General features: G+C 37.7%; 1 protein-coding gene across 1 annotated transcript in view; it reads right to left on the bottom strand.

Annotated features, from left to right (window-relative positions):
* Positions 1-2,192: 2,192 nt before the first annotated feature.
* LOC135082860 (facilitated trehalose transporter Tret1-like) overlaps positions 2,193-24,820 on the bottom strand; it is a 110,747-nt gene continuing 88,119 nt past the window's right edge. Inside the window, exons 2-10 of the mRNA XM_063977620.1 lie at positions 14,320-14,390; positions 11,393-11,589; positions 9,672-9,835; positions 8,831-8,981; positions 7,970-8,195; positions 7,026-7,197; positions 3,767-3,881; positions 2,878-3,315; positions 2,193-2,570 (exon numbers count right to left, since the gene is read on the bottom strand). Of these exons, the coding sequence (XP_063833690.1) occupies positions 2,316-2,570; positions 2,878-3,315; positions 3,767-3,881; positions 7,026-7,197; positions 7,970-8,195; positions 8,831-8,981; positions 9,672-9,835; positions 11,393-11,589; positions 14,320-14,390 (1,789 nt within the window). The 3' untranslated portion in view covers positions 2,193-2,315. The remainder of the gene's footprint in view (positions 2,571-2,877; positions 3,316-3,766; positions 3,882-7,025; positions 7,198-7,969; positions 8,196-8,830; positions 8,982-9,671; positions 9,836-11,392; positions 11,590-14,319; positions 14,391-24,820) is intronic.

Below are 24,820 nucleotides of genomic sequence, written 5' to 3' on the forward strand. Positions count from 1 at the left end.
TGCCACAAGTCTCAATAATTTAAGGACTCTTCATGCATGACGTAATGGAAGAAAACATAACTTCAATGAAAATAGGATAATAAAATATCAAACAAATTGAAAATCCACTTCAACAATCAACTTTGTATTTATCTGTCGAAAGTGCAAAAGTATTTACTTTATAGCGTTAGGGCTCGGGCGCACGGGCGACTTTTGTCGCTGTGACTTATGAAGCAAAAATCTTGTCATTACTGTAAAATCTTACGTCACTACTGTCAAAATGTTGGTTGTACTACTGTAGAAATGTTTAAATTTTTATCCACTTTTAGCTTAATACAATGTTATTATTTGTTATTTAACAAGACATTTTAACTAAACAAAAAAGTGTCAAGGTCCAAGTGGACCAGAATAGTCCACTCTAAGTTGCCTCACTAGTCGTGCGCTTATCTATCTAGGCTTTATTAATCTATGTAAGGAGGTCCGCGCATGTAGCGACGTGACAGTGACATAAATTACTTTTCTACATTCTCCCTCCATACGTTTATATGGAGGTGATAAAAAAGTCACAGTGACAAAAGTCACCGTGTGCGCGAGCCCTTAGTTTATAAAATTTTAGAAAACTGAGTAAGTTAAGAAAAGAGTTGCACTGTATTCTGACTGCTCTCTATATTTTTAGAGATCTCAGCTACACATTTAATATTTACAAACTAAAAACGTTTACCTACCTTACCAATGTCTTTTGCATTAAAACTTACGTTAAACGAACACATTTTCTTTTGGCAGTAGCCCAATCGGATCTCATCTAATTGTGATCAATATTAAGTGTTCCTTGAAGCGCACCCATTTTCAAGAACACCTAAATTATTTCTAGAAGCGCATTAAGTCACCACGATTTTCGGGCGCGCCATCGTCGCGCATTCTAAAGATACCTACGCAGGTTGGTTCCAGTTTGGTGATTACAAAACGTGGTGAGCTCAAGCCGTTACGTATGTATTTAGTGCAACTAAAAGGTGCGCTTCATTTAGGTGCCCTTGAAAAAGGGTGCGCTTCAAAGAGTACCATTTTTCCATTTTTGAACTCATCCATAAAGATTTGTCAAAAATGGAAAAAGATTTATGTTACCTAAACATACAATTTTATATTTTATTTTTATTTTACTATAATTTTGGTGCATAATTGCGAGTTTACATTCAATTCCGTACATAATTGATATTATTTATTCTTACCTATTTCTATAACACTTGCAATTTTTTAAGTTGCCTATAACTATACATAATAGGTACATATACGTTTTCATTTACTTAACGACTATTACAAATATGTCACAAAATAATATTATTATTTCCCTATCTATTTTTATTCTACTTGACAGAGTGACTATGTAACTATTAATAAATATTATGAAGTAAAATATTCAACGATTTTTTAAAGATAATTGTTTAATAAAATGATAACCATTAAAAACTCCGGTGATTTATGGAAAAAAACAAGCCCAACAGTGATCAACTTCACACTCTATCTCTTTCATTTGATTGTGCCCGTCTTCTACTTATTGAGCATGCTCAAGTTAAAAAAGAAGAGAGTCAGAAGAGTTTCTGATTTGAGTTCTTTTTTTAACTTGGGCATAATTAAATAGATAATCTTCAAATTAAAAGTTTTGTTTAGGGTTGACCATTAATTAATTTTGCTGCACCATTTTTTATATTTTTCAACATCTGTAATAACTTGATCTACCCATTAAAAGTACTGTATAAAATATGATTAATACGTGATTAAAAATATATTTCATTCACCATCGAACAATACTTTTGGAGCTCAGATTACATGCATGTGTACCAAAGTATAAATACAATTAAATCTAACTTTGGATTGATTTGAAGATTGAAATAAAACTTAAATTGAAAGACACAGCAGCAATTCTGCTTGTGACCACGGCTGCAGCATTTAACAGCCCAAACGTTAAGCCGTGAGTACATAATGTAACTCAGTCATAAATGTCGCGTTAAAACCCGTGTCTTTCTATAGTCCAAATGGAACGCGAAAGGTAAAATCTTATAATGATTTGAAGATAATTTTGCATGCATCATGTAGCCTGAGCCTTATATTGGTTTAGGAAATATGACCATGACATATGACATGTATCCTTTTTAGGAACTTCTTGTCTCCAAAGTACGGAACAAAGAAAGATCTGCTTGTGTTCTTACAATCAGTCAACAGATGGCGTTACTCTCTAGATATGAATCCTGCATTCTCGGAAACTCGTGTCATTGACCTCAACAGCTGATTTCAACCTCTTTTCATAGACAAATCAGTGCCAAAACCCTTGAAGGTCTCTGTCATCGTCTATTCTTCTTCTTCTTTAAAACAATCCATGGTCCTTCCAGCTCCTCGTCTATCTGTTCCTGACTTTTTCCTTTAGTTTCAGGTATAAATAGTAGAGTGTACAAAGAGCCTAATAGAGTGACGCCAGCGCCGATATAGTAGGTACTGTGGAGTCCGAGAGAGACGGCAATAGTCCCGTAGTAGCGAAGAAGGAGAAAGCTGCTGAGCCACATCCAAGAGATGATGAAACTGGACGCGAGGCTTCGAACCTGGGACATACAAATACCCATGAATAAATTATTTGGAAACTAAAACACGATTCAACATAAATACAAATAGTTCGTTTCAGCCGAAGGACGTCCACTGCTGGACAAAGACCAAGGTTTTCCTTAAAGACTGGTCCTGCGCCGCCCGCATCCAGGAACCTCCCGCGACCTTCACCAGATCGTCGGTCCACCTAGTGGAAGGCCTGCCCACACTACAAATAGTAACTAATGGCAATGGCAAATTAACAATTTTCAAGCGGAAAAAGAAACAAATAAACCAATAAATTGGTCTTAAAAAGGTTTTACTTACGTTTATAGAAAACAGCTCCGAAATCAGTACATACGGCACAGATCCTAACCCTATATTGTAAAGGAAGAGCACCACTGATAACAGCAATATTGGGGCCATCATCGTTTCGTCTTCACTTGCTTTTACTTCATCATTATCTTTCTTGCCCCATAATACATCACCATGACTAGAATTGTCCTTTTCATCACCGATTCTATGCCAAGGTTTCTCAGACTCTGTAGTATTCATAATTAAATTATTAGTAACGTTATCATTGACGTAAGCAGTCAAATTTTGAGGTATTTCTATGTGTTTGCCCCTGATATGGTCGATAGGGCTTCTTCTGTAAGGCCACAGGCGGTGGGGGTACCAGGAGTACATACGAAGCCGAGGGTCGCAGTATACTCCGAGGATGGCGAGACAGCAAGCAATGCCGGAGCAGGACCAGAGTAAAAGCATCTGGAAGAAATAAAAGAAATTCTTATGTCTTGAAACATACGGAGAAGATCCATGAATGAAGAATAACATGAAAATCTCTGTGAATTTTTTAAAGAGGACAGTTTAGAAAAATGTGTTTGCGTAATTGCTTGGTTAGAATCTAGATTCGTAATAATTACTACTGCATCAAATTTTATATCACAACAATTAAAAAAGATGTAGCCAGGAAGTCAAAGAGGAATTTTCCAGTGAGTATTCGACACACGACAACATGTGGACAAGCATTGTAGTGTTCCGGCAGTTACGAGGTAAGATAGCCAGTTCCTCTGTGGTTGAGGTTTCCGAGTGAAGCTCGATTCCACCTTCGGTGTGATCATCACTTTCTATCAGGTGAGATGACGTATGCCTCGGCATCTCTTTGGGGATAAAAAATACTCAGTTGCTCTACTATTACAATAATATTTTGACTTACTTTTCTCCCCAGCTTGTCGACTGTCATAGTAGCCACTGCGGCTCCCAAAACCAATGCTGCTCCGCACAGCATAGATCCAGCCTCAGATGCATCCAATAAGGGACGGGGCACAGTTCTGTAACCAAAACCAAACCTTGAGCAATTCGTTACGCAACCGACACATTTTACAGATCATTCCGAAACTTTGATAGACCTTATTTGTAGTTCTTCTAAAATTGTTGATGTTTCTGTTGAGTCCATCCCTGATCTATCTAATCATGCTTTTATTTCATGTAGATTACGACATACTAAACCTAAAATATCTCCTAAGTGGATACATTACAGACCAATTAAAGACATTAACCCAATAGAATTTAACACTTTTGTAGATGCAATCCCCTGGGAAAAGTTGCTTAGTAATGATGTAAATGAAGCTGTGTCATCTTTCAATGCCTACATAACACATATCTATAACATTCACGCTCCATACATACGCTCCTGTGTTAAACATCAAAGTTACCCCTGGATAACACCGACAGTTAGGGAAATGATGAAGCTACGGGATAAAGCCCATGCCAAAAGTCGTCTTACAAAACAGGATTCAGATAAGAATTATTACAAAGAATTAAAGTCAATAGTAAACAAAGCAATGTATGATGAAAAAGCAGCATTTTTTCAGCAAAATATTAATAAGAATAGTAAAAACTCTAAGGAATTGTGGAAAAATATCAAAAGAAACGTAGTTGATTTTAAAAGTAAGCATAATCCAGTTCCCCCTCATATTAATAACCCAGATCTCATTAATAATCATTTTCTTAGCCTTCCCGGAAGCAATAGTGTTACTATTTCAGACCTCACGTATTATGAATACAACCGTTTCAATTCATCAACATTTGGTCTCAAAACTGTCGATGAAGATTCCATTTTGAAAATCATTATGAATTTTACGTCCAATGCCATAGGTGTAGACGGAATCTCCCGTGACATGATTATGTTAACTTTACCACGAACACTCAAAGTAATAACGGCAATTGTCAATATCTCAATCCAGTCTGGCATCTTCCCCGATGTCTGGAAGGAGGCTCTTGTTAAACCAATCCCAAAAAAAGGCAATCCTAACGAGCTAAACGACCTCAGACCCATTAGCATTCTGCCTTTCTTGTCGAAAATCATAGAAAAAGCCATTTCTCAGCAACTAACAGAGTTTCTTACTGCTAACAATATTTTACCACAAAAGCAATCTGGATTTCGAACTGGTCGCAGCACAGCCACTGCTCTTTTGGATGTGGTTGACGATATACTGGCGGGGCAGGATGTGGGATGTGGGTCTATTCTTGCTCTTCTCGACTTCTCTCGTGCATTTGACACATTAAACCATAACCTTCTGCTATCTAAAATGTCCTACTACGGTTTTGATTTTGGTGCATTAAGGTGGTTCTATAGTTACCTTCATTGTAGATCACAGCGCGTGGAGGTCAGTGATGAAAGTGGAATACCATCACTTTCACAATCTACCTTATTGAGGCGAGGTGTACCGCAGGGTTCCATATTAGGTCCAATTCTTTTTATTTTGTATAGTGCTGACTTGACTAGTAATATCATACATTGTAATTATCACATTTACGCAGACGATTTGCAAATTTATTTGTCTTTCAAGCCTCATGAAACTCTCGGCGCGGTGGGGAAAATCAATGAAGACCTTCATAGGATTAGTGCTTGGGCTAATAAAAATTGTTTAGTTTTGAATCCACTAAAATCCAAATTTCTTGTTCTTGGTTCCAACATACAAATAAATAATATTAACAACTTCAACCCTAATATCTCAATTAATAATGAGGTTATCCAACAGGTAACTGAAGCTCGTAACCTTGGAGTCCTTATGGACGACAGGCTTAAGTTTCACAGCCACGTATTGGAGACGGTTAAGAACTGCTATTATAGGCTCAAAGTACTATACCATGTACGAAATTACTTAGATGTGGACTTGAGAGTTAAGCTCTGTGAATCTTTGGTTCTGTCCAAGCTTAACTACGCCGATACCGTCATAGGCGACTGTATCTATGGTTACACTAAAAAGGTCATACAGCGGGTGCAGAATTCCTGCGCCCGATTCTGTTTCAATATCCCGCGTAGAGCCCATGTCTCGCCGTTTCTCAATCAAGGAAACCTGCTTAACATGAAATCTAGGCGTGCACTCCATTACGCGTGTTTACTGTTTGGGGTTGTGCGTACTAAAAGTCCGCCATATTTATATGAGAAACTTTTATTTTCCCATCGGAGTGTGAGGCTTGCTTCACGCCTTGGATGTCCAAGCCACAGTACCGCAGCATTTCGTGGTAGTTTCCGTTACTCTGCCACGAAATGCTGGAATAATATACCACCGCCTTTTAAAAATTGTCACACGTTAAATTCTTTTAAATTAAATTACAAAAAGTATCTTTTAAACCTTCAAAAGCACACATAATAGCATTATAGAAATACCATTCATATCATAAAAAGAACTAATTTCTGTGCATGAGTTGTTTGTTCATGGTTGTAGTTATTAATTTATATTAATTATTATTAGAATCTTAGCTATACATAAGTAATGTAATTAAATAATCTGTCTAGGCTATCTATGTTTAAAATTACTTGTTACGTTAACCGATTGTTCCTGGGCGAGCTGCGCCCTTTACCTCAACTGGCATCCGCAGAATACCAGTGGTCGTGATGCGCTCTCTGCCGTCACGGCGTATACTGAGCTGATGCCATTTTGGTGCTTGTAGACGTTCTGTTGTCTAGTTTTAGTTATTATTTTGCTGTGTACCTACTTGCATCGAATAAATATTTTTCTTTCTTTCTTTCTTTCTTTCAAAGTCTAGTTATTGATAATTTGATATATTTTTCTTAACAAAAACAATTAGATTAAATTTTGAATGTTAGGTCTTATAAAAATATTCGTTCCCATCGCTGCATCACATATTATGTGTCCAGTAGGCCTAAGATGCGCGCTGCGATAAGCGGTTATCACGCCATTTTATCGATTTTTCCCATACATTTTGACGTCGATAAAAGTTATCACGGTGCGCATCCGGAGCTTTATGACTCTTAATTAAAAACCAAATGAAGGCTCGGGAAAAGTTAGAAGGACGGACTACTACAGGAGATTTCTATAACGACTGGCCCGCATCCAAGTATCTTCACTAGATCGGCCGTCCACCTAGTGGAAGACCCATGGTCGCTACTCGAGAACTTTTCTATCTACGAGTTATGTAAATTATTTGTTGATGCTAAAACTCACCCGTTGTAGATAGTAAAGTTGTATGCAGTAAGGTTGAGCCGTGGCACCGTGTGTGCTGTGTGCCGCAACACAGCTGCCGCGAAGCTGTTGACGGCGCCCGCGCCGCTACCGGCCGCCGCCATGACTAGTACCATGCATGAGCATAGGGCACGGCGTGGGACACGGTGACGGACTGATAGATATAAATACGTACTGAAGGCTTAGCGCTCCTGCACACGACGCCGCTACCGCGCCGCCGCCGCGCCGTCGCCGCGCCTTTGCACTGTTTATACGCGCCGCGTGAACACCGCCGCGCCGCGGGCGATATTATGCTTTGATGGCGCGGTGGCGGCGCGGCGGCGGCGCGGTAGCGGCGTCATGTGCAGGAGCGCTTAGTGTGAGTTTACATCAAACTTCCTCACTAATGAGCGCGTAAAAAAATGACATTAAATGTATGACTGATTGTACAGCGCCCCTAGCGGAAACTTTCAAGAACTAAAATTTTCATATATTTTTTATCGCGCACACTAGTGAGGACTCTGTTTATTGTACACCACTGAAAATAGACAAAATAAAAGAAGTCAAATTGAACCATTGAATGGCCCAATTATTATGGCGGTATCAGCACTAATAAGTATCTCTGTAAGTAGTCTTATATCTAGAACAAATTATGATGAACGTGATGAACTAATGGATTGGCTCAACAGATAAACGTATCTATTCTATGTAAAGCATTTAGTTATGTAGGAAAAGTTCACTTCCAGTTTCGTTCGGTCTGATCATCATTTTCGATTAGGTCAGATGCAGGCTAAAAGCTTCCCCATCATCATCATCAACAAGACATATTCACTGCTGAATATATGTCTCCCTCAATGATAGCAAAATTTAATGCTGGTGCTTAGGAATATTAGGAGTTTGTTTTTGCAATCATTCAGTAAAAATAAGCAAGGAGTTTCCAAACTTACACAACTCCCTGCAAGCCGACTGCTCTGCCTTCTTATCACAATTGGAGTCTAACCCACTGCTCCTCTTCAGCATCGGCTGAAACGTATCAGAATCCTGCCTCCTCATCGCCTCCCGTCTTCCGTAACAGTCTGAAGTTCTGATCTTGACTTCTTGCTGCTCGATGACGTCAGTCAAATCTTCCCTGAAGTCGGAGCCGTCGAACCAGCATATCACCTTTGCTGCGTCCTGGAATTTATTAGACGGGTTATGTCCTTCTGCTTCGTCTATTGGTTATAATGGGGTCATAGCTAGGCACTGTTAGATTTAATGGACATGTCTCAATAGGACAAAAGGGTTTAGATTTCAGCAATCTCATGCTATGATAATATAATCATATTTTGCACTGCGTGTCTCACCTGGGAATTGAAACCAGATCTTCTGAGACTCACAATCCTACACGAAACTATATATTTAACCCATTCAATAAGCAACTTCTTCTTAAATAACGTCTCAAATCTTAAGATATCAGTTTTGAGATCGAGATTTTACGAACACTAAAGCTAGGAATTATATATTTTTTAAACAATTAGCTTTTTCCAAACCCGCATATAATACCAAATTAGTAACAATTTTTCAATTTGCTACCCCACCTGGGAATATAATCTAAGGCCCTAGACCAAAAGTGCCTGTCTCTTTTCCCACTGCACCATGGAGACAAAAACCAACTCTACTACCAATAAAAACTGTCTAAAGTCCGGTCGCCGAGCACGTAGAATTTCGTCCAACGACCCCCAGCTACCCATCCTTATCGCTCGCGCGTAATAATATTGCTATCGCGACTGTGCGACGGGCGGCCGCAGTTTAGTGTGCGAGAACTATACCTGTATCCTCCCAACACTGATGAGGAACGAAGGAGTCTCCGGTAACCATAGCAACGAGACTAGCAACACGCTAGGCGGCGCCGCCATAGACAGAGACAGCGCGTGCGCAGAGAGCATACCGCCCGCGGCGTACGCGAAGAGAATGCCGCAACTGGAAATGGAAACGTTTGAATTTAGAATTTAGATAAAGGAAGACACTGAAAGCAGATTGTGGCTAACAAAATGTGGCTATGGATTGGCCATTAACTCCTAGATCTGATGATCAAGTGACGACCATGGACCAGAAGACGTATTATTATGAACAAGCTCTCTCTCGGTAGACTGATGATGGTATAATGGTAGAGATTGCGGGAAGCACTTGGGTGCGGGTTGCGCTACCTTGAACTGGTAGTTGTAGAAATCCTTGGGGGAGGCCTTCTTCCAGCTGTAATTGAACGAAAGGAAAAAAAAACAATAATGTAAGTTTACCTACTTTTGTTTAGCTACTTGTTTTTAGTATTCGTTTCTTAGCTTCGTGGTTCCCTTCTAACGAGTAAAATCATAATAATTATGCTTTGATCAAATTCTTAAGAAATTCAAATTTTATTAGTCCGCAAATTCGAATTCAAAATATAGTTTATTCAGTACATAGGCATATAGCTTGCCCTACCAACGTTAATAATAATTATGTTGAATAATGTTGATGTACAAAAGCGTCATAAAACCCTATAATAATGTAGATTGCATCATCTATGTACGTATAAGTACTGTAAGAAAACAAAATTCCTGTTATGTGTTACCATCGGGGTCACTTAAAAATAAGGTATTGATGGTGAAAACGGGCATTAGTCTTCTAACTTACCTGCAAGCCAACGCTGGCATCGCAGCAAGTCCCCTAGTCCTAGGGGCGATTTCTGCGCAGTATAAAGGGGCGAGCGCAAGCGCACCGGCACCCCCCGCCCCCGCCGCCACCCGCGCCGCCCACACCCCTCTCGGTCCACACCATGCTGCTAGGGACCAGCTGATCTGGAATGAGTACATCAGACAATTAAGAAAGAAAGACACATTTATTACAATGGACATCACACAAATACAGGCAATTACATAGACATGACAGTGGCACATAATAATGGAAGAAGAAAAAATAAAAACAAGAGTAAACTGAGCAGTGCCACCCATCCACCAACAAGATGCCCACTGCAACGGGACCCCACTCAGCATATGCCGTGACCCACGGTGACGAAGGCCATGGCGCTGGTTTTCAGTGTGCCCCATGCCGAGTGAGGGTCACGGACCATTGGTAAAATAAATAAAATACTAAGCTGCATAAAATTGTCTAGATAAACATACATAAATAGTAATATTAGTGCACAGATAAATACAAAAGGCGGTAAATCGGTAAGGATGATAAGACTACGTTTATTAAGAATACTAATGAAAAGAATACTAATAAAAAGATAAAACTGTTTGTATAGGTGTGGGTGTAATAATGGTAAAGTAATATTGTGTTAATGTGTAATATTCGTAAAGAGTGTCTCGACGCCCGCAAAACCGGTTAGTGCAATCGAATGATTGATCGAATTAAGGCTCATCATAAACGGAACAGTTTCAAAGTCGGTTACTATACAAACCTACAAGTATCAACATCATCATCAGCAAGTTTAATTTCCACTGCAGGAAAACAATCTACTTAAATTTACCAGAAGCAAGTGGTTACCAGAAGAAAGCACTTGGTTTAATAATAAAAATATTATTGGCAGGTAGTTGCTAATTGCTCATAAGATAGGCCCCCTTAATTTATTGTCCGTGGTGCATAATCTTTTCTTAAAGGTTTTAAACCTTTGTTTGTCACCTGTCATCCGCTTTGCAATGGAGGGAAGTCGAACCTTAATTTCGAACTCCTCCTATGTTCTTCTGATTAATTTCGTTGCGGGTCCAATGACAGTTTAACTTTCCCTCGCGACAAACTTGACCTTCATTGGTTGGGTTTTTGTGGCGGTCAAGCTGTAGATCGTGGCTACACAGAAGTTGCAGTGGTGGGAACGAGAGGTGGGAATAGTCCCGTTACCAGAAGCAAATGGTCATGTGGTGACGGCAGAGCAGATTTTTTTTTTTTCACCAACCCCTACTCTTCCCGCTGGTGTCGTAAGGTGACTTTGGAACTTACACATTCAACAGAGAATGGGCAGCAGCACTCTTTGATAAACATTAATCTTTTAAACTGCGATCTCCAACCCGCCTGCCAAGTTGAGATTATGGTCAAACCCTCCACTAAAATGGAGGTGGCTCATAGTCCAGCAGTGGACTGTAAAGGGCTGTTGATGATGACGAAATGGACAATATTTAGCTTGGCCTACACGTCAGATGGGTTGGGAGGCTTGATTGATTGATTGAATATGGGATCGCATATTTTCTCCCTTAGGTCCGGTTTCTGAATTAAAATTTTTAGCTTGAGCGTGTTTATTTTGACAGAATAACCATTAAAATTTGAATTATTAAACCAAGAGTTAGTCACTTTACAAGACCCACGGAAAGAGTGGACGAGAGGCCTTATCTTATATAAGAAATAATGGTCCAACTTACAATAAAACTGACACTGATGCAGAAGGCGCCTGCCTTCCTCCCTTTCGCGTCAGCCAGCACTGCGAAGAAGGGAGCCGCTGGTAGAGCTACGAGGCACGGTAGAGCTGCAAGCCAAGCTCCTCCGGTCAGAGCTTCGTTGCCGAGCACCCCGGACACCCATCCCGTGCTGCAGCCGTGAGTGAAGCAGGAAAGGTTGTCTGGAATATACAAAAATAATTAGCTTTTAGAGAGAATAAAAGAAGAAAGAAGAAAAGAAAAGACTAGTAGCGGTTACAATTAGTGAAAGGTGTAAAGTCCCGGATGAGTCGTCTCGTGATCCAAGAAACGCAAGTTCGAAGTTCGAACCACGCCTGTCTTTCGTTCGTTCGTTTAAGCCCAAAGACGTCCACTGCTGTACAAAGGCCTCCCCCAAGGATTTCCACAAATACCGATCCTGCGCCGCTCGCATCCAGGCACCTCCCGCGACCTTCACCAGATCGTCGGTCCACCTAGTGGGAGGCCTGCCCACGCTACGCCTTCCGACACGTGTTCGCCACTCAAGAACTTTCCTGCCCTGAAATGTCTTTATCTATCGACCATAATTCGACACTTATGAATGTCAAAAAAGTAGTTCTTTATGGATTATTTACATGTCTCCTTATCTTTTGTGCCCAACCAGCGCTTTGAGACAAACATTTGCAATTTATTGAAAGTTTTATTATAGACAAAAACTGCCACTCTATAGCGATAACACGGTAAGAAGAGCATCGTATTCCCTCTTCGACTGTAATTATCTCCATTCTATTATTGTAGAGCCAACTGATCACCCTTTCATGGAACAATCTTAATGAGCCGCCATAGAATTCTGATCTGTCCCAATCAGCCCGAAGGCTTAGCGTACCCTTTGAAGCACGAATCATATCTTAGGGTTCCGTGCCTCAAAATTTGAAAATAATTCTGCATAAGCGTTATGCGAACCAGAACCTATCAGTAATAATGACAATCCTTAGGCTGAGTTGCACCACCTAATTTTGTCCGTAACTTTGACGATAACCGGTGCTTTTTGTATGGATTTTGACAGATTTTTGACGTTTGTCAAAGTTAAAGTAAGATGGTGCAACCCAGCCTTAGTATTGACATTCACACGCCCGTATTCACAAACGATTCTTGCTTAACTACCAAACTGATAATGTTTGGTCTGCCATACGTTCATGATTGTGTGCGTTTATGTATGATGAAACAAAAACTTTCACAGCACGCCATCTTATACACTTATGATGAGTTTGTAATAAAAAAACAGACTTCTTGTTCATCAATCAAATAAAAAAGTTATGTTATTTATTTTTGTCTTTTTCTGAATATTGTATATCTAAAATCCTCAAAAGATTTAAGCAGATACAATAAAAATGCTATACATTGCACACGTTTCATTTATCCTAAAAGTGAGACAGTTCCATGTATCCATTATTCATTAACCCTTGCATTTAAACCAATGTTAGTTTCACCAGAAACAGTATCATACAGGGTGTAAAACCGCTCTTATAACCAACGAATAAGGTTCTATCTATTTTGATGTTCGTTGTCACTTGAATATTGTTTTTCAGGGCATAAAACCGCTCTTATTGTCCAGGGTATAAGGTTGTATTTATTTTGTATGTTCGCAGTTCGTTGAATGTTCGTTAACGCGTCCTCCAAAACAGTCAGCTGTGCTTTTAGTTCGGAAACTTGCAAATGAAAAATGGCCGAATATTTTGTGTGGATTTTAGTGGAATGGAAATGGTATGCGATGGACAAACGATACACGGACTATTCTGGATTACATAACGATAGTGATATCTATAAGTGAAAAAATTGCTTTTGCCCATGACTTCGCCTGCGTGGAATTTTGTCTGTCACAGAAAAACTTTATCGCGCGCGTCCCTGTTTCAAAATCCGGGATAACTGTTACTTTTGGGCACTCGTTGTCTTTTTTCTTAGTTACTATTTTTGTTTAGAAGTGATATTTGTAATGACTGTTTTTGTGCCAAATAAATAAAAAAAAAAAAACAATCTTATGTCCTTTCTCGGGGCTATCTCTATACCAAATTTCATCAAAATCGGTTCAGTAGTTTAGGCGTGAAAGCATAACAGACAGAGTCACTTTCGCATTTATAATATTACTAGCTGTGCCCGCGACTTCGTACGCGTGAAAACCCGTTTCCGCAACATTTTTCATTATTGCTCTGCTCCTATTGATCGTAGCGTGATGTTGTATAGCCTATAGCCTTCCTCGATAAATGGGCTATCTAACACTGAAAGAATTTTTCAAATCTGACCAGTAGGTAGTTCCGGAGATTAGCGCGTTCAAGTAAACAAACAAACAAACAAACTCTATAATATTAGTATACATAATATATAGATTAGGGATAATTTTTTAACAAACTTGATGTAACGCAAATGAACCCATACGTTTAGGTAGGTACACGTAAGTAAAGAGATTTTACTTCATTTATCAATGTAAAGAGTATTTTTATATTTCGGCTGTTGGAGGTAAGATAGACAGTGGTAGAGGATTCCGAGTGAAGCTCGCTTCCACCATCGGCCTGATCACCACTTTCCATCAAGACGCAGGCCTAGACCTCCTCCGTTTTAGGTTAAAAATGCTTCTATTCGATATATTGAAGAAAGAATAAAGAATAAAGCTAGTAAGGGCTCTCTTCTAGTTTGTAATAGGAATTATACAGGGTGTCCCAGAATGGGTGAATCAAACTGATAGGGGAGGTAGCTCTACTTATGTAAATATGTACGATCCCTAAAAAATATGAAAAAAAAAGCGCATAAGGAAACAAAAAAAGGGAGGAGATTTTTTTAGGGATTTTTTAGTAGAGCTACGAGTACCTCCCCAAGCAGTTTGATTCACCCATTCTGGGACACCCTTTATACGAATAATTAATCGTATAATTACTTACATATAGCTGCAGCTACGACGCGTCGCACCGAGCCGCGCCACCGAATCGAAGCTGTCCTTTCGATGCGGTTCCTTAAACAATAATATGATTAATTAATCATAATAATTAATGAATATGATTTATGTCCTCTGTCGATTGTTAGGCCCGGCTTCCATCAAACAGAGAGAAGATATTATGAGTTTAGAATAACCAATCAGATTTCATAACTTTCTTACCACCTCTTCGCTCAGCTTCGGTTTGTATAGATCGCTTCATCCACGAAGACGCGCCCCACCAATTTTTGGTACAGGTAAGCGCGAGGTGCGGGGAGTTTGATCCGAGCAATCCGAGCGTCATTATTGTAGTGTGCGTGTGCACTCATGGATGATTTAGCGTGTACCGATAACACTCAAACATTAGCGGAAGAATGGTGGGGCGCGTCTTCGTGGATGAAACGATCTATAATTTGATTGGTTATTGAAAACACAACTCCTCTCTGCTTTATTGGAATCCCGAGTTTTTAAACTAGTGTTAATAAGTCTACCAACAACGTAATATAGATACATAGATCATCATGATACCATTATCAGTATTTTGATCCTCAACTAAACTCTAAATCTAATAGATCAAAATATTACAAAATCTCTGACTGAAACTATTTTGAAGGCTAAAGTGTCATTTGTAAGTCACAGCCAGTTTAATTTTAAACACCCTATATTTAGAGCGCCGGTACATCGATAGACTATCGACAGGGGTTGCTAGGGCTGCGCCTAATCCTAAAATAAAATAATATCATAAGAATATTTATATTTTCTTCGAAAATCAGCAAACAATGCTCTAGTGGAGGTTTCTGAATTCTCGGAATAGTATACAAAAACACAATTTCAACAGTGTCTTATGTGACATTATGGCTTAGATGCCATTGCCATTTGTGTGCCTTAAGAGTAGGCGCACACCGTTGATTTTTAGTTGGCCGATAGTTGTGCCCGATTTTAAATTGTATGAAGAATCGGCCAAATCGAATCGGCGTAGTGTGCGCACTCCCATACATGCCCATACTAATCAACTGCCCGACTAAACTATCGGCCGACGAAACATCAACGGTGTGCGCCTACTCTAATGCTTCAACCACACCAACGCGTATAAATCGCCATCGCCGGCGCGATCATAGGCCAATGACAGGTCGGTCAATCAGTCCGCGCGACCTGTCATTGCCCAATGAATTATTATTATATTAGCGTTGGTGTGATTGAAGCTTTAAGCAGTTGTAACAGGTGCTATTTTCCTCATCCTTCCTTCAAACTTCTATCATACAGCCAGAAAAACTAAAGCTGAAACATTTCAGTGTCAGTCATCAGAGGCTGATAATTCTTCAGCAGCATCTTACTTCTTCTTCTTCAGTTTACTTTATTGTGCCGAAGGAGTATCTAGTAGAGTCTATGTTAAGCTAGTTAATTTGGTCGTATAAAAGTGATTTGATGAATAAATTTCAAGAAAATTTCTCTATTCTAGACTTCTTCTTTTTTCGTATCGACAACAAATCTACACAGTGTCAGCTCAAAACTCCGTTACAAGAGTGGTGTTGTTAGTAGCGTTGAATTTTTTCTGTAATGATGTGAATTTCCTTTAGAAAACTAATTCAGACCCACATTTTAAAACTATTTGGTGCCTATTAGTTTTAATTCCCACTAGCAGTAGCAACCCTATCGGTAGGCGTGTTATATGCCGGAGCAAGTTGGTGTCTTGTTTATCGAGTCCATACATGAAAGATTAATGCAGCAGATACTACGGTAGAAACCTATAAACCTACGTCGATGAATATATTTGTAGCCGTGGAAACTAGCGAAATGATTGGGTTTTCACAAGCTTTTAGCCTAGGCGCAGACCACCGATTTTTCGTAGGTCGATTAGTTTAGTCGGGCTGATAATCAGTATGGAAGTGCGCACATTACGCCGACTTGATTTGGCCGACAAAATAGTTGAATGGGCTTTCCAACTGCCTTCCAACTAAAGTATTGACCAACTTCTTAACTAATGGAAAGTGATGATCAGGCCGAAGGTTTACCCTAATCCTTAACTGGAGGAACTGGCTATCTTACCTCTAACTGCCGGAATACAACAATTCTGCTACAATGTTGTTAATGGCGACAGACTTATGTAAGATGGTGGTGACTATCTAGGCAAACTTAGAAGAAGCCGTACCACCGACCTAAATTGAGCAGAAGATTATGTCCCCACTGCGAATCGAACCCGGGAACTCTGGGTCTGAAGCAGATGGTCTTATAGGTCAAAACTCATAACCCCTTATTACAAAAAGTTAGACTCTGGTTGAATTCTGGTTCAAATTGATATTTAACATGGATGTCATTTTAAACCAGTGTTCGTCCCGGGTTTAACTTTTTTGAAATAAGGGTATTTTACTTATATTTAGCTTCTGGTCCAGTCTGTGGGTAATCAAACCTCACAAGTTAGATTTGACCCACTTTCTGTAGTTCGATCGAGATGGATTTTCAAAGTTTCGTACTACGAAACTACACATACTTCAAAACTACTTAGTGACAATGATGAAGTCATAGAGCTGATCTCGCGGTGAAGTCAGATCTTGGGTAACTTTAGTCTTAGTTTGTTATTTTTGAGTGATATCTGTCAAGCAACAATTTTATTACAACACTACCTTTTTCCCGCGGCTTCACCCGCGTCAAATTTGTTTTGTCAGATATCGTCATAAATTATTGCCTATATGTTATTCTGGGTCATAAACAATCATACTGTAAAGTTTCATCAAAATTCGTTCAGTAGTTTTTGCGTGAAAGAGTAACAAACATGTTGACATCCAGACATCCATACAAACTTTCGCATTTATAATATTACCTATCATCAACCAAATAGGTTAGTAGGATCTGCTATTCAAACTATGAAACTAAGACATTGTTGAAGCTTTTCAAGTCCTTTCATTTTACATAAAAGCATAATTAATTTATTAGGTACAGTCTTAAAAATAGTTTAAAATTGTCGTTACAATGTTCATAATCGCCCGTATTCACAAACATTACTGTGAGGTCACACAGTGCGCGTGGACGCACAGGGTGACACAAGATCACACGAACCAATCACAGAGCTCTATTCAAAAGAGTTCAATTTGCTGCTTCATTTAAGCAAGCATCGTTTGTGAATACAGACAAATGACGAGTTATTAGCAATAGGTATTGTATACAAACTACAAAATAGCATAGATGTATTTATATCTAGATTTTCATAACCGGATAATTTACAACTACAGATATTAAGCCCCAAAGTTACTCTCTATACCTAAACCCTGAACTGTTAATATAGAAACATCACGCTGTCAAATAACCCAGAAGTTACGCAAACAGCTGTGCTAAAAGCTTTTATAGTTCCAAAATACTGGACTGTCCTGTCGATGACATTGACAGTGGGGCGCCACCGTCAACACCGGATCGCTGGTTCAGATTTTTGCCATGTTGGAAACCATATAGTTGAACGATGGTAGCGCCCCCCTGTCATTGAGTTTGGTGGGACAGTTCAGCGTGGGTCATCTATAGCAGTATTCAAAACCTAAAACCACAGATTAAATCCTCTGCGTTCTGGTGGATGCAATTCTGGAATCTGCTGTTGTTATTACGTTTTCACTATTAAAAACGACTGCGAAATTGTTGAAACTTCCAAATTGCCCGGTAATTTTGCGGAACTTAATTAAATTTGGTTTCAGTAGCTGCTTAAGGGTTATTATAATAGACTTACTTATAAGATCTACATTACTATTGTAAAGAGGGTAAAGGAGTTGTCCCAAAATGTATGGAGCCTAGGCCCACAACCTGTACACCTACCAAAAAGAAGGGCTTTTAAATGTACAACAGTTTCTTATTATTCAATTTCTTTTAAATGGCTTAGTTTATTCGCTTAAAACAAAAGATTGTTAAGAAAATAGCAATACTCAACCACAAAAACCATCATGGTGGACGAATGTCATTTTGATGACATCTGTCACTTTTGACATTAAGTCGTATCTTGGTGGAGAGTGACAGATGAAATCTGACAGCGACTGACGTTTAGTTAGTCTATGGTTCATCTTTTTTTTTTATCTGACGCCATACGCCATCTTGTGTATGCATTTGAGAATGATAATTCATGAATAGTTTTTGATTTTGAGCGGCTAAATTATATGCTAGATATAGTTATTTATATTTTTCCCTTAATCAGTAGATTTTTCTTGATTTTTGATATGGCGTACAACCTCTGGGCCGAAATTGGGACAACTCCTTTATTGTTTGTTTGTACTGAATATTCTTTCATCATTTAGACATTATTTTAAAGAACATAGGCGCCGGGTCAGTAGTGGTGTAATAAAAACTTATAATACTAACTGGTTCATGATCAAAATGATGATCATCATCATCAATAGGGGTTTTTAGTCTCCACTGCAGGAGGACGACTCTCTCTAAAAAAACTGATGCAAAATCAGGATGTGCCCTACACTCCCCAAGCTGGCCAGAATATCACATTTTTCTCTCTCTCTTAACCTAGGCGCAGGCCACCAACTTTAGTTGGCCGATTTGGGCCCGATTCTAATTATGAAGAATCGGCCATACCAAATCGGTGTAATGTGCGCACTTTCATACATGCCCATACTGATTAACAGCTCGACCCAACTATCGGCCAACTAAAATTCGATGATCTGCGCCTCGGCTTACTTGCCTTTACGATATTTATGGAAAGTCGACTAGTCTGAAGCTGAGGTTAAAAACCCATTGCCACCATAATCAAATGTGTCTGACAAGAAACGGACCCAATTCTTAACCCATTAACTTAACTTAACATAACTTTGAAGCAATGCATCGTGTTATTGTTTCGAAAAATCATGTTGATTGTTTGTAATAAAAATAATCCTGTTACTATCAAGGCAATTCATATTTTGATTAATTGATAACATAGCATGGGTTATGTATTTAATCAATTAATTGAATCCATGTTGATGCTTCCAAAATGTAATGGACTTCATCAAGTAATAGGTGATTCAGTGAAGTGAGACTCCCAAACTAAACAATAATATTGTATGTATTTGTTTTCAGTTTTGATAGGATTATTTCGATCAAACTGATCCCGAAACCAAGAAAATAGAAAATAAAACTTTCGAAGTCAAAAACAAACTGCGTTTACTTCATCGTAAGTTACAAAATTCTATTGTGGCTTACAATCGAAAATCATATTAATCTTGATGTCAGACTTCTGCATAAACATTAACAACAAAATGTTTATGAATGTATTTTATTGACTATTGATTTTATTAACTATTGGGTAGACTGATCTGTGCCTCATTAAATTATTATAGACTTACAAAAAATGCAATATTAAGAAAACATTGTATAAAAAATTCTACAACAAAACAAATTGTAGTTGAACTATTAAATAAAATACAATTTGTCGAGCGTAGGTGACCGGCAAAGACGCGTCCACCGTGATAAGAGAATATGGACAAAATTTTGAAAAGTACACACGGTTCATACGCAATAAGTACGTCTTCATCCTATGTTGTTCTTCTGAAATAGAAAATCAAATTTTAATCATTTAGGCTTATCAACTCCATGAATTCTAGGCTTAAAGTGGAAACTTTTAGCACAAAAAAAAACAAAAGTAAATGTAAAAAAAAAGTTTTTGCCATGAAAAATGAGTGGGAGGAAATTAACTTCTACAAGTGTAAATAAACAAAAAAATGTGATTGTGCGTTAATAAAGCCTTTCTTGGAAAGCTTAAAATAAATTACCCAATTAGTGCTAGCAACTAATCTATCTTCTCTTAAAAATAAGATTGTCAATAATAATACCTGAAACATCATTACATGTTAAAACTGTCAAACACATAACATCGGTTGTATTGACAGACGTGTATAGTTTTTCACATTCGTAACTCAAAAACCATATCAATAGTACGCCTTTGAAAGCAATTGAGAATGGTTTTAAAATTTCAACGTCTCTGAAAAAAAAAATATGTACCATGTATTGGACGAGACGATGTTATATATTATGAAAACCTTCTCATTTTGTTGAAGTCGGTTAAACATCAACAAACTTACGTACAATTCATTTGAATCTTTCAGTTCGTGAAATAAAAATCCAGTCAAAAACATCATCGACTCATAAAACTTAAAGAACAAGCATACCACAACCTGTAATCAAAGAAACAAAGTAAATAAAACAGAGTTGAATTTAGAATTAGAAGAACACAAAAAAGGGTTTCACTTTCTGCCTGGTCATCACTTTCCGACGGGTGAGATGCAGGCCAAGAGTTTACCCGTAGTGGGTAACAAAAGGTTGGGAATTTAAAAATCCTTACCGGTCCAGAAAATACTTTTTTGTACGCAGTCAACGCATCCGATATGTCATTAAACATTTTTCTCATTTCATTCCAGTTTTCAATGAACACTGTTTCATCCAATTTGTCGATAGAAAATAGTTTTCGGGCTTGCATCTCCTTCATCCACAAATCTAATGTCATTCTCATCAACGCTATGAGTCTCGAAGCAGTCACAATTAAAAGGTCAATTGATGTCAGAATCACATCGCTTGACAAAATAAAAATGCCATCTGTAATTAGAAAATATTCCCTAACTATAAATGCAGATAATACAATTGCGAAGACAATCCAATTGACAGCAATAGCCATTTTCATGTCATTCTTACTCTTTACATATTTTCTGGCTGACTGTATTTTCACAATCATGTCCACACTGACGACAGAATCAACAATGTTTTTGGTACAAATGATTGTAACCGTGGTAAGAAGAAATGTGTCATTTAGTACTTGAATCGGATTTATGTCGTTTATGAAAATTGATACAATGATGAATCCAAAAGTGATGATGAACGTTAAAATATTTTGGATGTATCGCTTAGGGGTGATAAAATTGTCACTTATATAAAACTTTGAATGAATCAGAAATTGAGGTAGTCCTAAGGGCCTAAGAAATGATTGTATGTCCTTTTCCAAATAATTGTTGAGGACATATTCATTGTTGGTGATATTTTTCTGCTTTGATTGCACTTTTATTGAAACGTCATTGAAGTTTATTTTCGAATTTTGTTTTTGAAGCTGTTTCGGTAACTTTTTTTGGTAATCTTGCTTCACTTTCGACCACATCTTCAGTTCTGTTAGGTCATTTAGATGTTTTTCTTCTCTTAGTTATTTGATATTTTTGAGTCACAGTTGCATAATTTCTTGATGTTTTATTTTATTAACTTTGATTATTATTGGTGCTCACAAAAATAAATTTGTTAGTGCTAGACTTTATTCAAGGAGTTTTCACATTCTTCACTTTCTACTTTTTATTCATATTTGATATTATTTTCTGGTTTAGCTTCCGTGCCTACATTGACGTTCAACTGTTTAATAACACGCGTGACGGCTGAATGTATTGTTTTGTTTTTCTTAGGTTTGAGGTTATTGATTAATAAAATTGTTTTTGAACATTAATTACTTTGCTTACTTTCAATGTCACCTTCTTATGTTATTATTTACCTATGTTTCAGTACTTTAATATTCTAGCAATCAAATGTATGGTAACAAAATAAACTCCTTAAGCCCAAAGTAATCAATCATCAAAATCAATTAATTAATAACCTAAAACTTAGGAATACCAAAGCAATACATTCTGCCGCCACGCATGTAACAAACAAGACAGTTCAAACTCAATATACGCAAGTTAAACTAAACCTGAAAATAAAGTCAAATATTAACGAAAAGTAGAAAGTGAAAAATGTAAAAACACCTTGATCCTCCTTGAAAGTCTCAAGTACTCACAAAAGTAAAACATCAATTATCTAAGTGAATAAAAATAAAACATTAAGAAATGATGCAACTGTGATTCAAAAATATCAATCAACAAAGACACGGAAAAGAAAGAGAAAAAAAAACATCTAAATGACCTAACAGAAGATGTGGTCGAAAGTGAAGCAAGATTACCGAAAAATTTTAAAACACAATTCCAAAATGAACTGTAATATCATTCCAATAAAAGTGCAATCAAAGCAGAAAAATATCAACAATGAATATGTCCTCAACAATTATTTGGAAAAGGACATACAATCATTTCTTAGACCTTTAGGACTACCTCCGTTTCTGATTCATTCAAAGTTTAATATAAGTGACAATTTTATCACCCCAAAGCGATATATCCATCATATTTTAACGTTCATCATCACTTTTGGATTAATCATTGTATCAATTTTTATAAACAACATAAATCTGTCTGAAGTACTCAATAACACATTTCTTGTTACCACTGTTACAATAATTTATACCAAAAACATTGTTGATTCTGTCGTCAGTGCTGACATGATTGTGAAAATACAGTCAGCCAGAAAATATGTAAAGAGTAAGAATGACATGAAAATGGCTATTGCTGTCAATTGGATTGTCTTCGCAATTTTTCTATCTGCTATCTTGGTTAGGGAATATTTTCTAATTATAGATGGCATTTTTGTTTTCTTAAGCGATATGATTCTGACATCTATTGACCTTTTAATTGTGACTGCTTGGAGAATCATGGCGTTGTTGAGAATGACTTTAGATTTGTGGATGAAGGAGATGCAAGTCCGAAAACTATTTTCAATCAACGAATTGGATGAAACAGTGTTCATTGAAAATTGGAATGAAATGAGAAAAATGTATAATGACTTATCAGATGCGTTGACTGCGTACAAAAAAGTTTTTTCTGGGCCGGTAAGATCATCATCATCACCATCATTTTAGCCACAGGACGTCCACTGCTGAACATAAGCCTCCTTTAATGAATTTCCACATCACCCGGTTTGTAGCGACCTACGTCCAGTGCCTTCCACTTTGTGGTCCACTTTACGATCGTCCCCACTCTGAGTGCCGTGTGAGGACGACCTTGAAGAAGACCATCAACAGGAGGCGTGTTATAAGAGACACCATCCTGTAGCACAAGATGGGCAGCAACGTCTGCGCCAACCTGCCTGCCAAGCGTGGCAAGTATTGGCAACTCCCCCCGTATGGTAAACAGTAGAGCAAAAGTCAGAGCCGCTAAGACTTTTCAGAAAAATAAAAATAAACTAAATTTTGAACCTTTTTTACTCACAACGTATAATCTCTTGGCCTGCATCTCACTTGCTAGAAAGTGATGACCATTGACCAGGCCGAAATGGAAACCCTTTTTTGTGTCCTTCTAATTCTAAATTCAACTCTTGTTATACTTTTTTTGATTTCAGGTTGTGTTATACGTGGTCTTTAAGTTTTATGAGTCGATGATGTTTTTGAATGTTTTTATACTATATGAGCTGAAAGATTTTAATCAATTGTACGTGAGTTTGTTAATTTTTAACCAACTTCAACAAAAGTAGAAGATTCTCATAATGTATTGTAGATCGTCTCGTCCAATACAGGGTACATACAAAATTTATTTTTCAGTGATGTTAAAATGATAACACCATTCTCAGTGGCTTTCAAAAACGTGCTATTGATATGGTATTTGAGTCAAGAATGTGAAAAACTATACACTTCTGTCAATACAGCCGATGTTATGTGTTTGACAGTTTTATCACGTAGTGATGTTTCAGGTATTATTATTGACAATCCTATTTTAAAGAGAAGTTAGATTATTTGCTAGCACTATTAGGTAATTTATTTTAACCTTACCAAAAAAGCCTTTATTTACTAACGCATAATCACTTTATTTCTCATTTTCGCTTGTAGTGGTTAATTTCCTTTCACACAGTCGGACCTTTAATCGTTTATGACAAAAACTTTTTTATTACATAAATAAACCTGTGTTTTTGTGTTGAAAGTTTCCATTTTAAGCTTAGAATTCATGGAGTTGATATGACTAAATGATTTGATTTTCTATTTCAGAAGAACAACGTAGGATGAAGACGTACTTATTGCGTATGAACCGCGTGCTCTTCGCAAAATTTTGTCCATATTCTCTTATTACGGTGGACGCTTCCTTGCCGGTCACCTTCGCTCGACAAATTGTATTTTATTTTATAGTTCAACTACAATTTGTTTTTTTGTAGAATTTTTAATTCAATGTTTTCTTGATATTGCAATTTATTTATTTAATGTCTAACATAATTTAATGAGGCACAGACCAGTCTACCCAATAGTTAATAAAATCAATATCTTAGGCATCTGATGTTTATTAATATTAAGGTGGTTTGTTGTTAACGTTTATGCAGAAGTCTGACCCCAAGATTAATATGATTCTCGATTGTAAACCGATTGTAGAAGTTTTTAAGTTACGATGGAGTAAACGCAGTTTGTTTTTGACTTCAAAAGTTTTATTACCATTTGCGATTACCTATAAATGGCTAAGCAGATACATAATTTAAGGTCCCATTATTTGTATTGTATTGCTGTTGGTTTTCCGAATAAAATAAATAAATTATTTTCTTTTTTCTTGGTTCCAGGATCTGCTTGATCGATTGTAGGTATAGATCGTTTCCAGTTGGGAAGACGCGCCCCACCAATTTTTGGTCGAGGGAAGCGC

This window comes from Ostrinia nubilalis, chromosome 22, assembly GCF_963855985.1.
Source record: "Ostrinia nubilalis chromosome 22, ilOstNubi1.1, whole genome shotgun sequence".
NCBI classification, from domain to species: domain Eukaryota; kingdom Metazoa; phylum Arthropoda; class Insecta; order Lepidoptera; family Crambidae; genus Ostrinia; species Ostrinia nubilalis.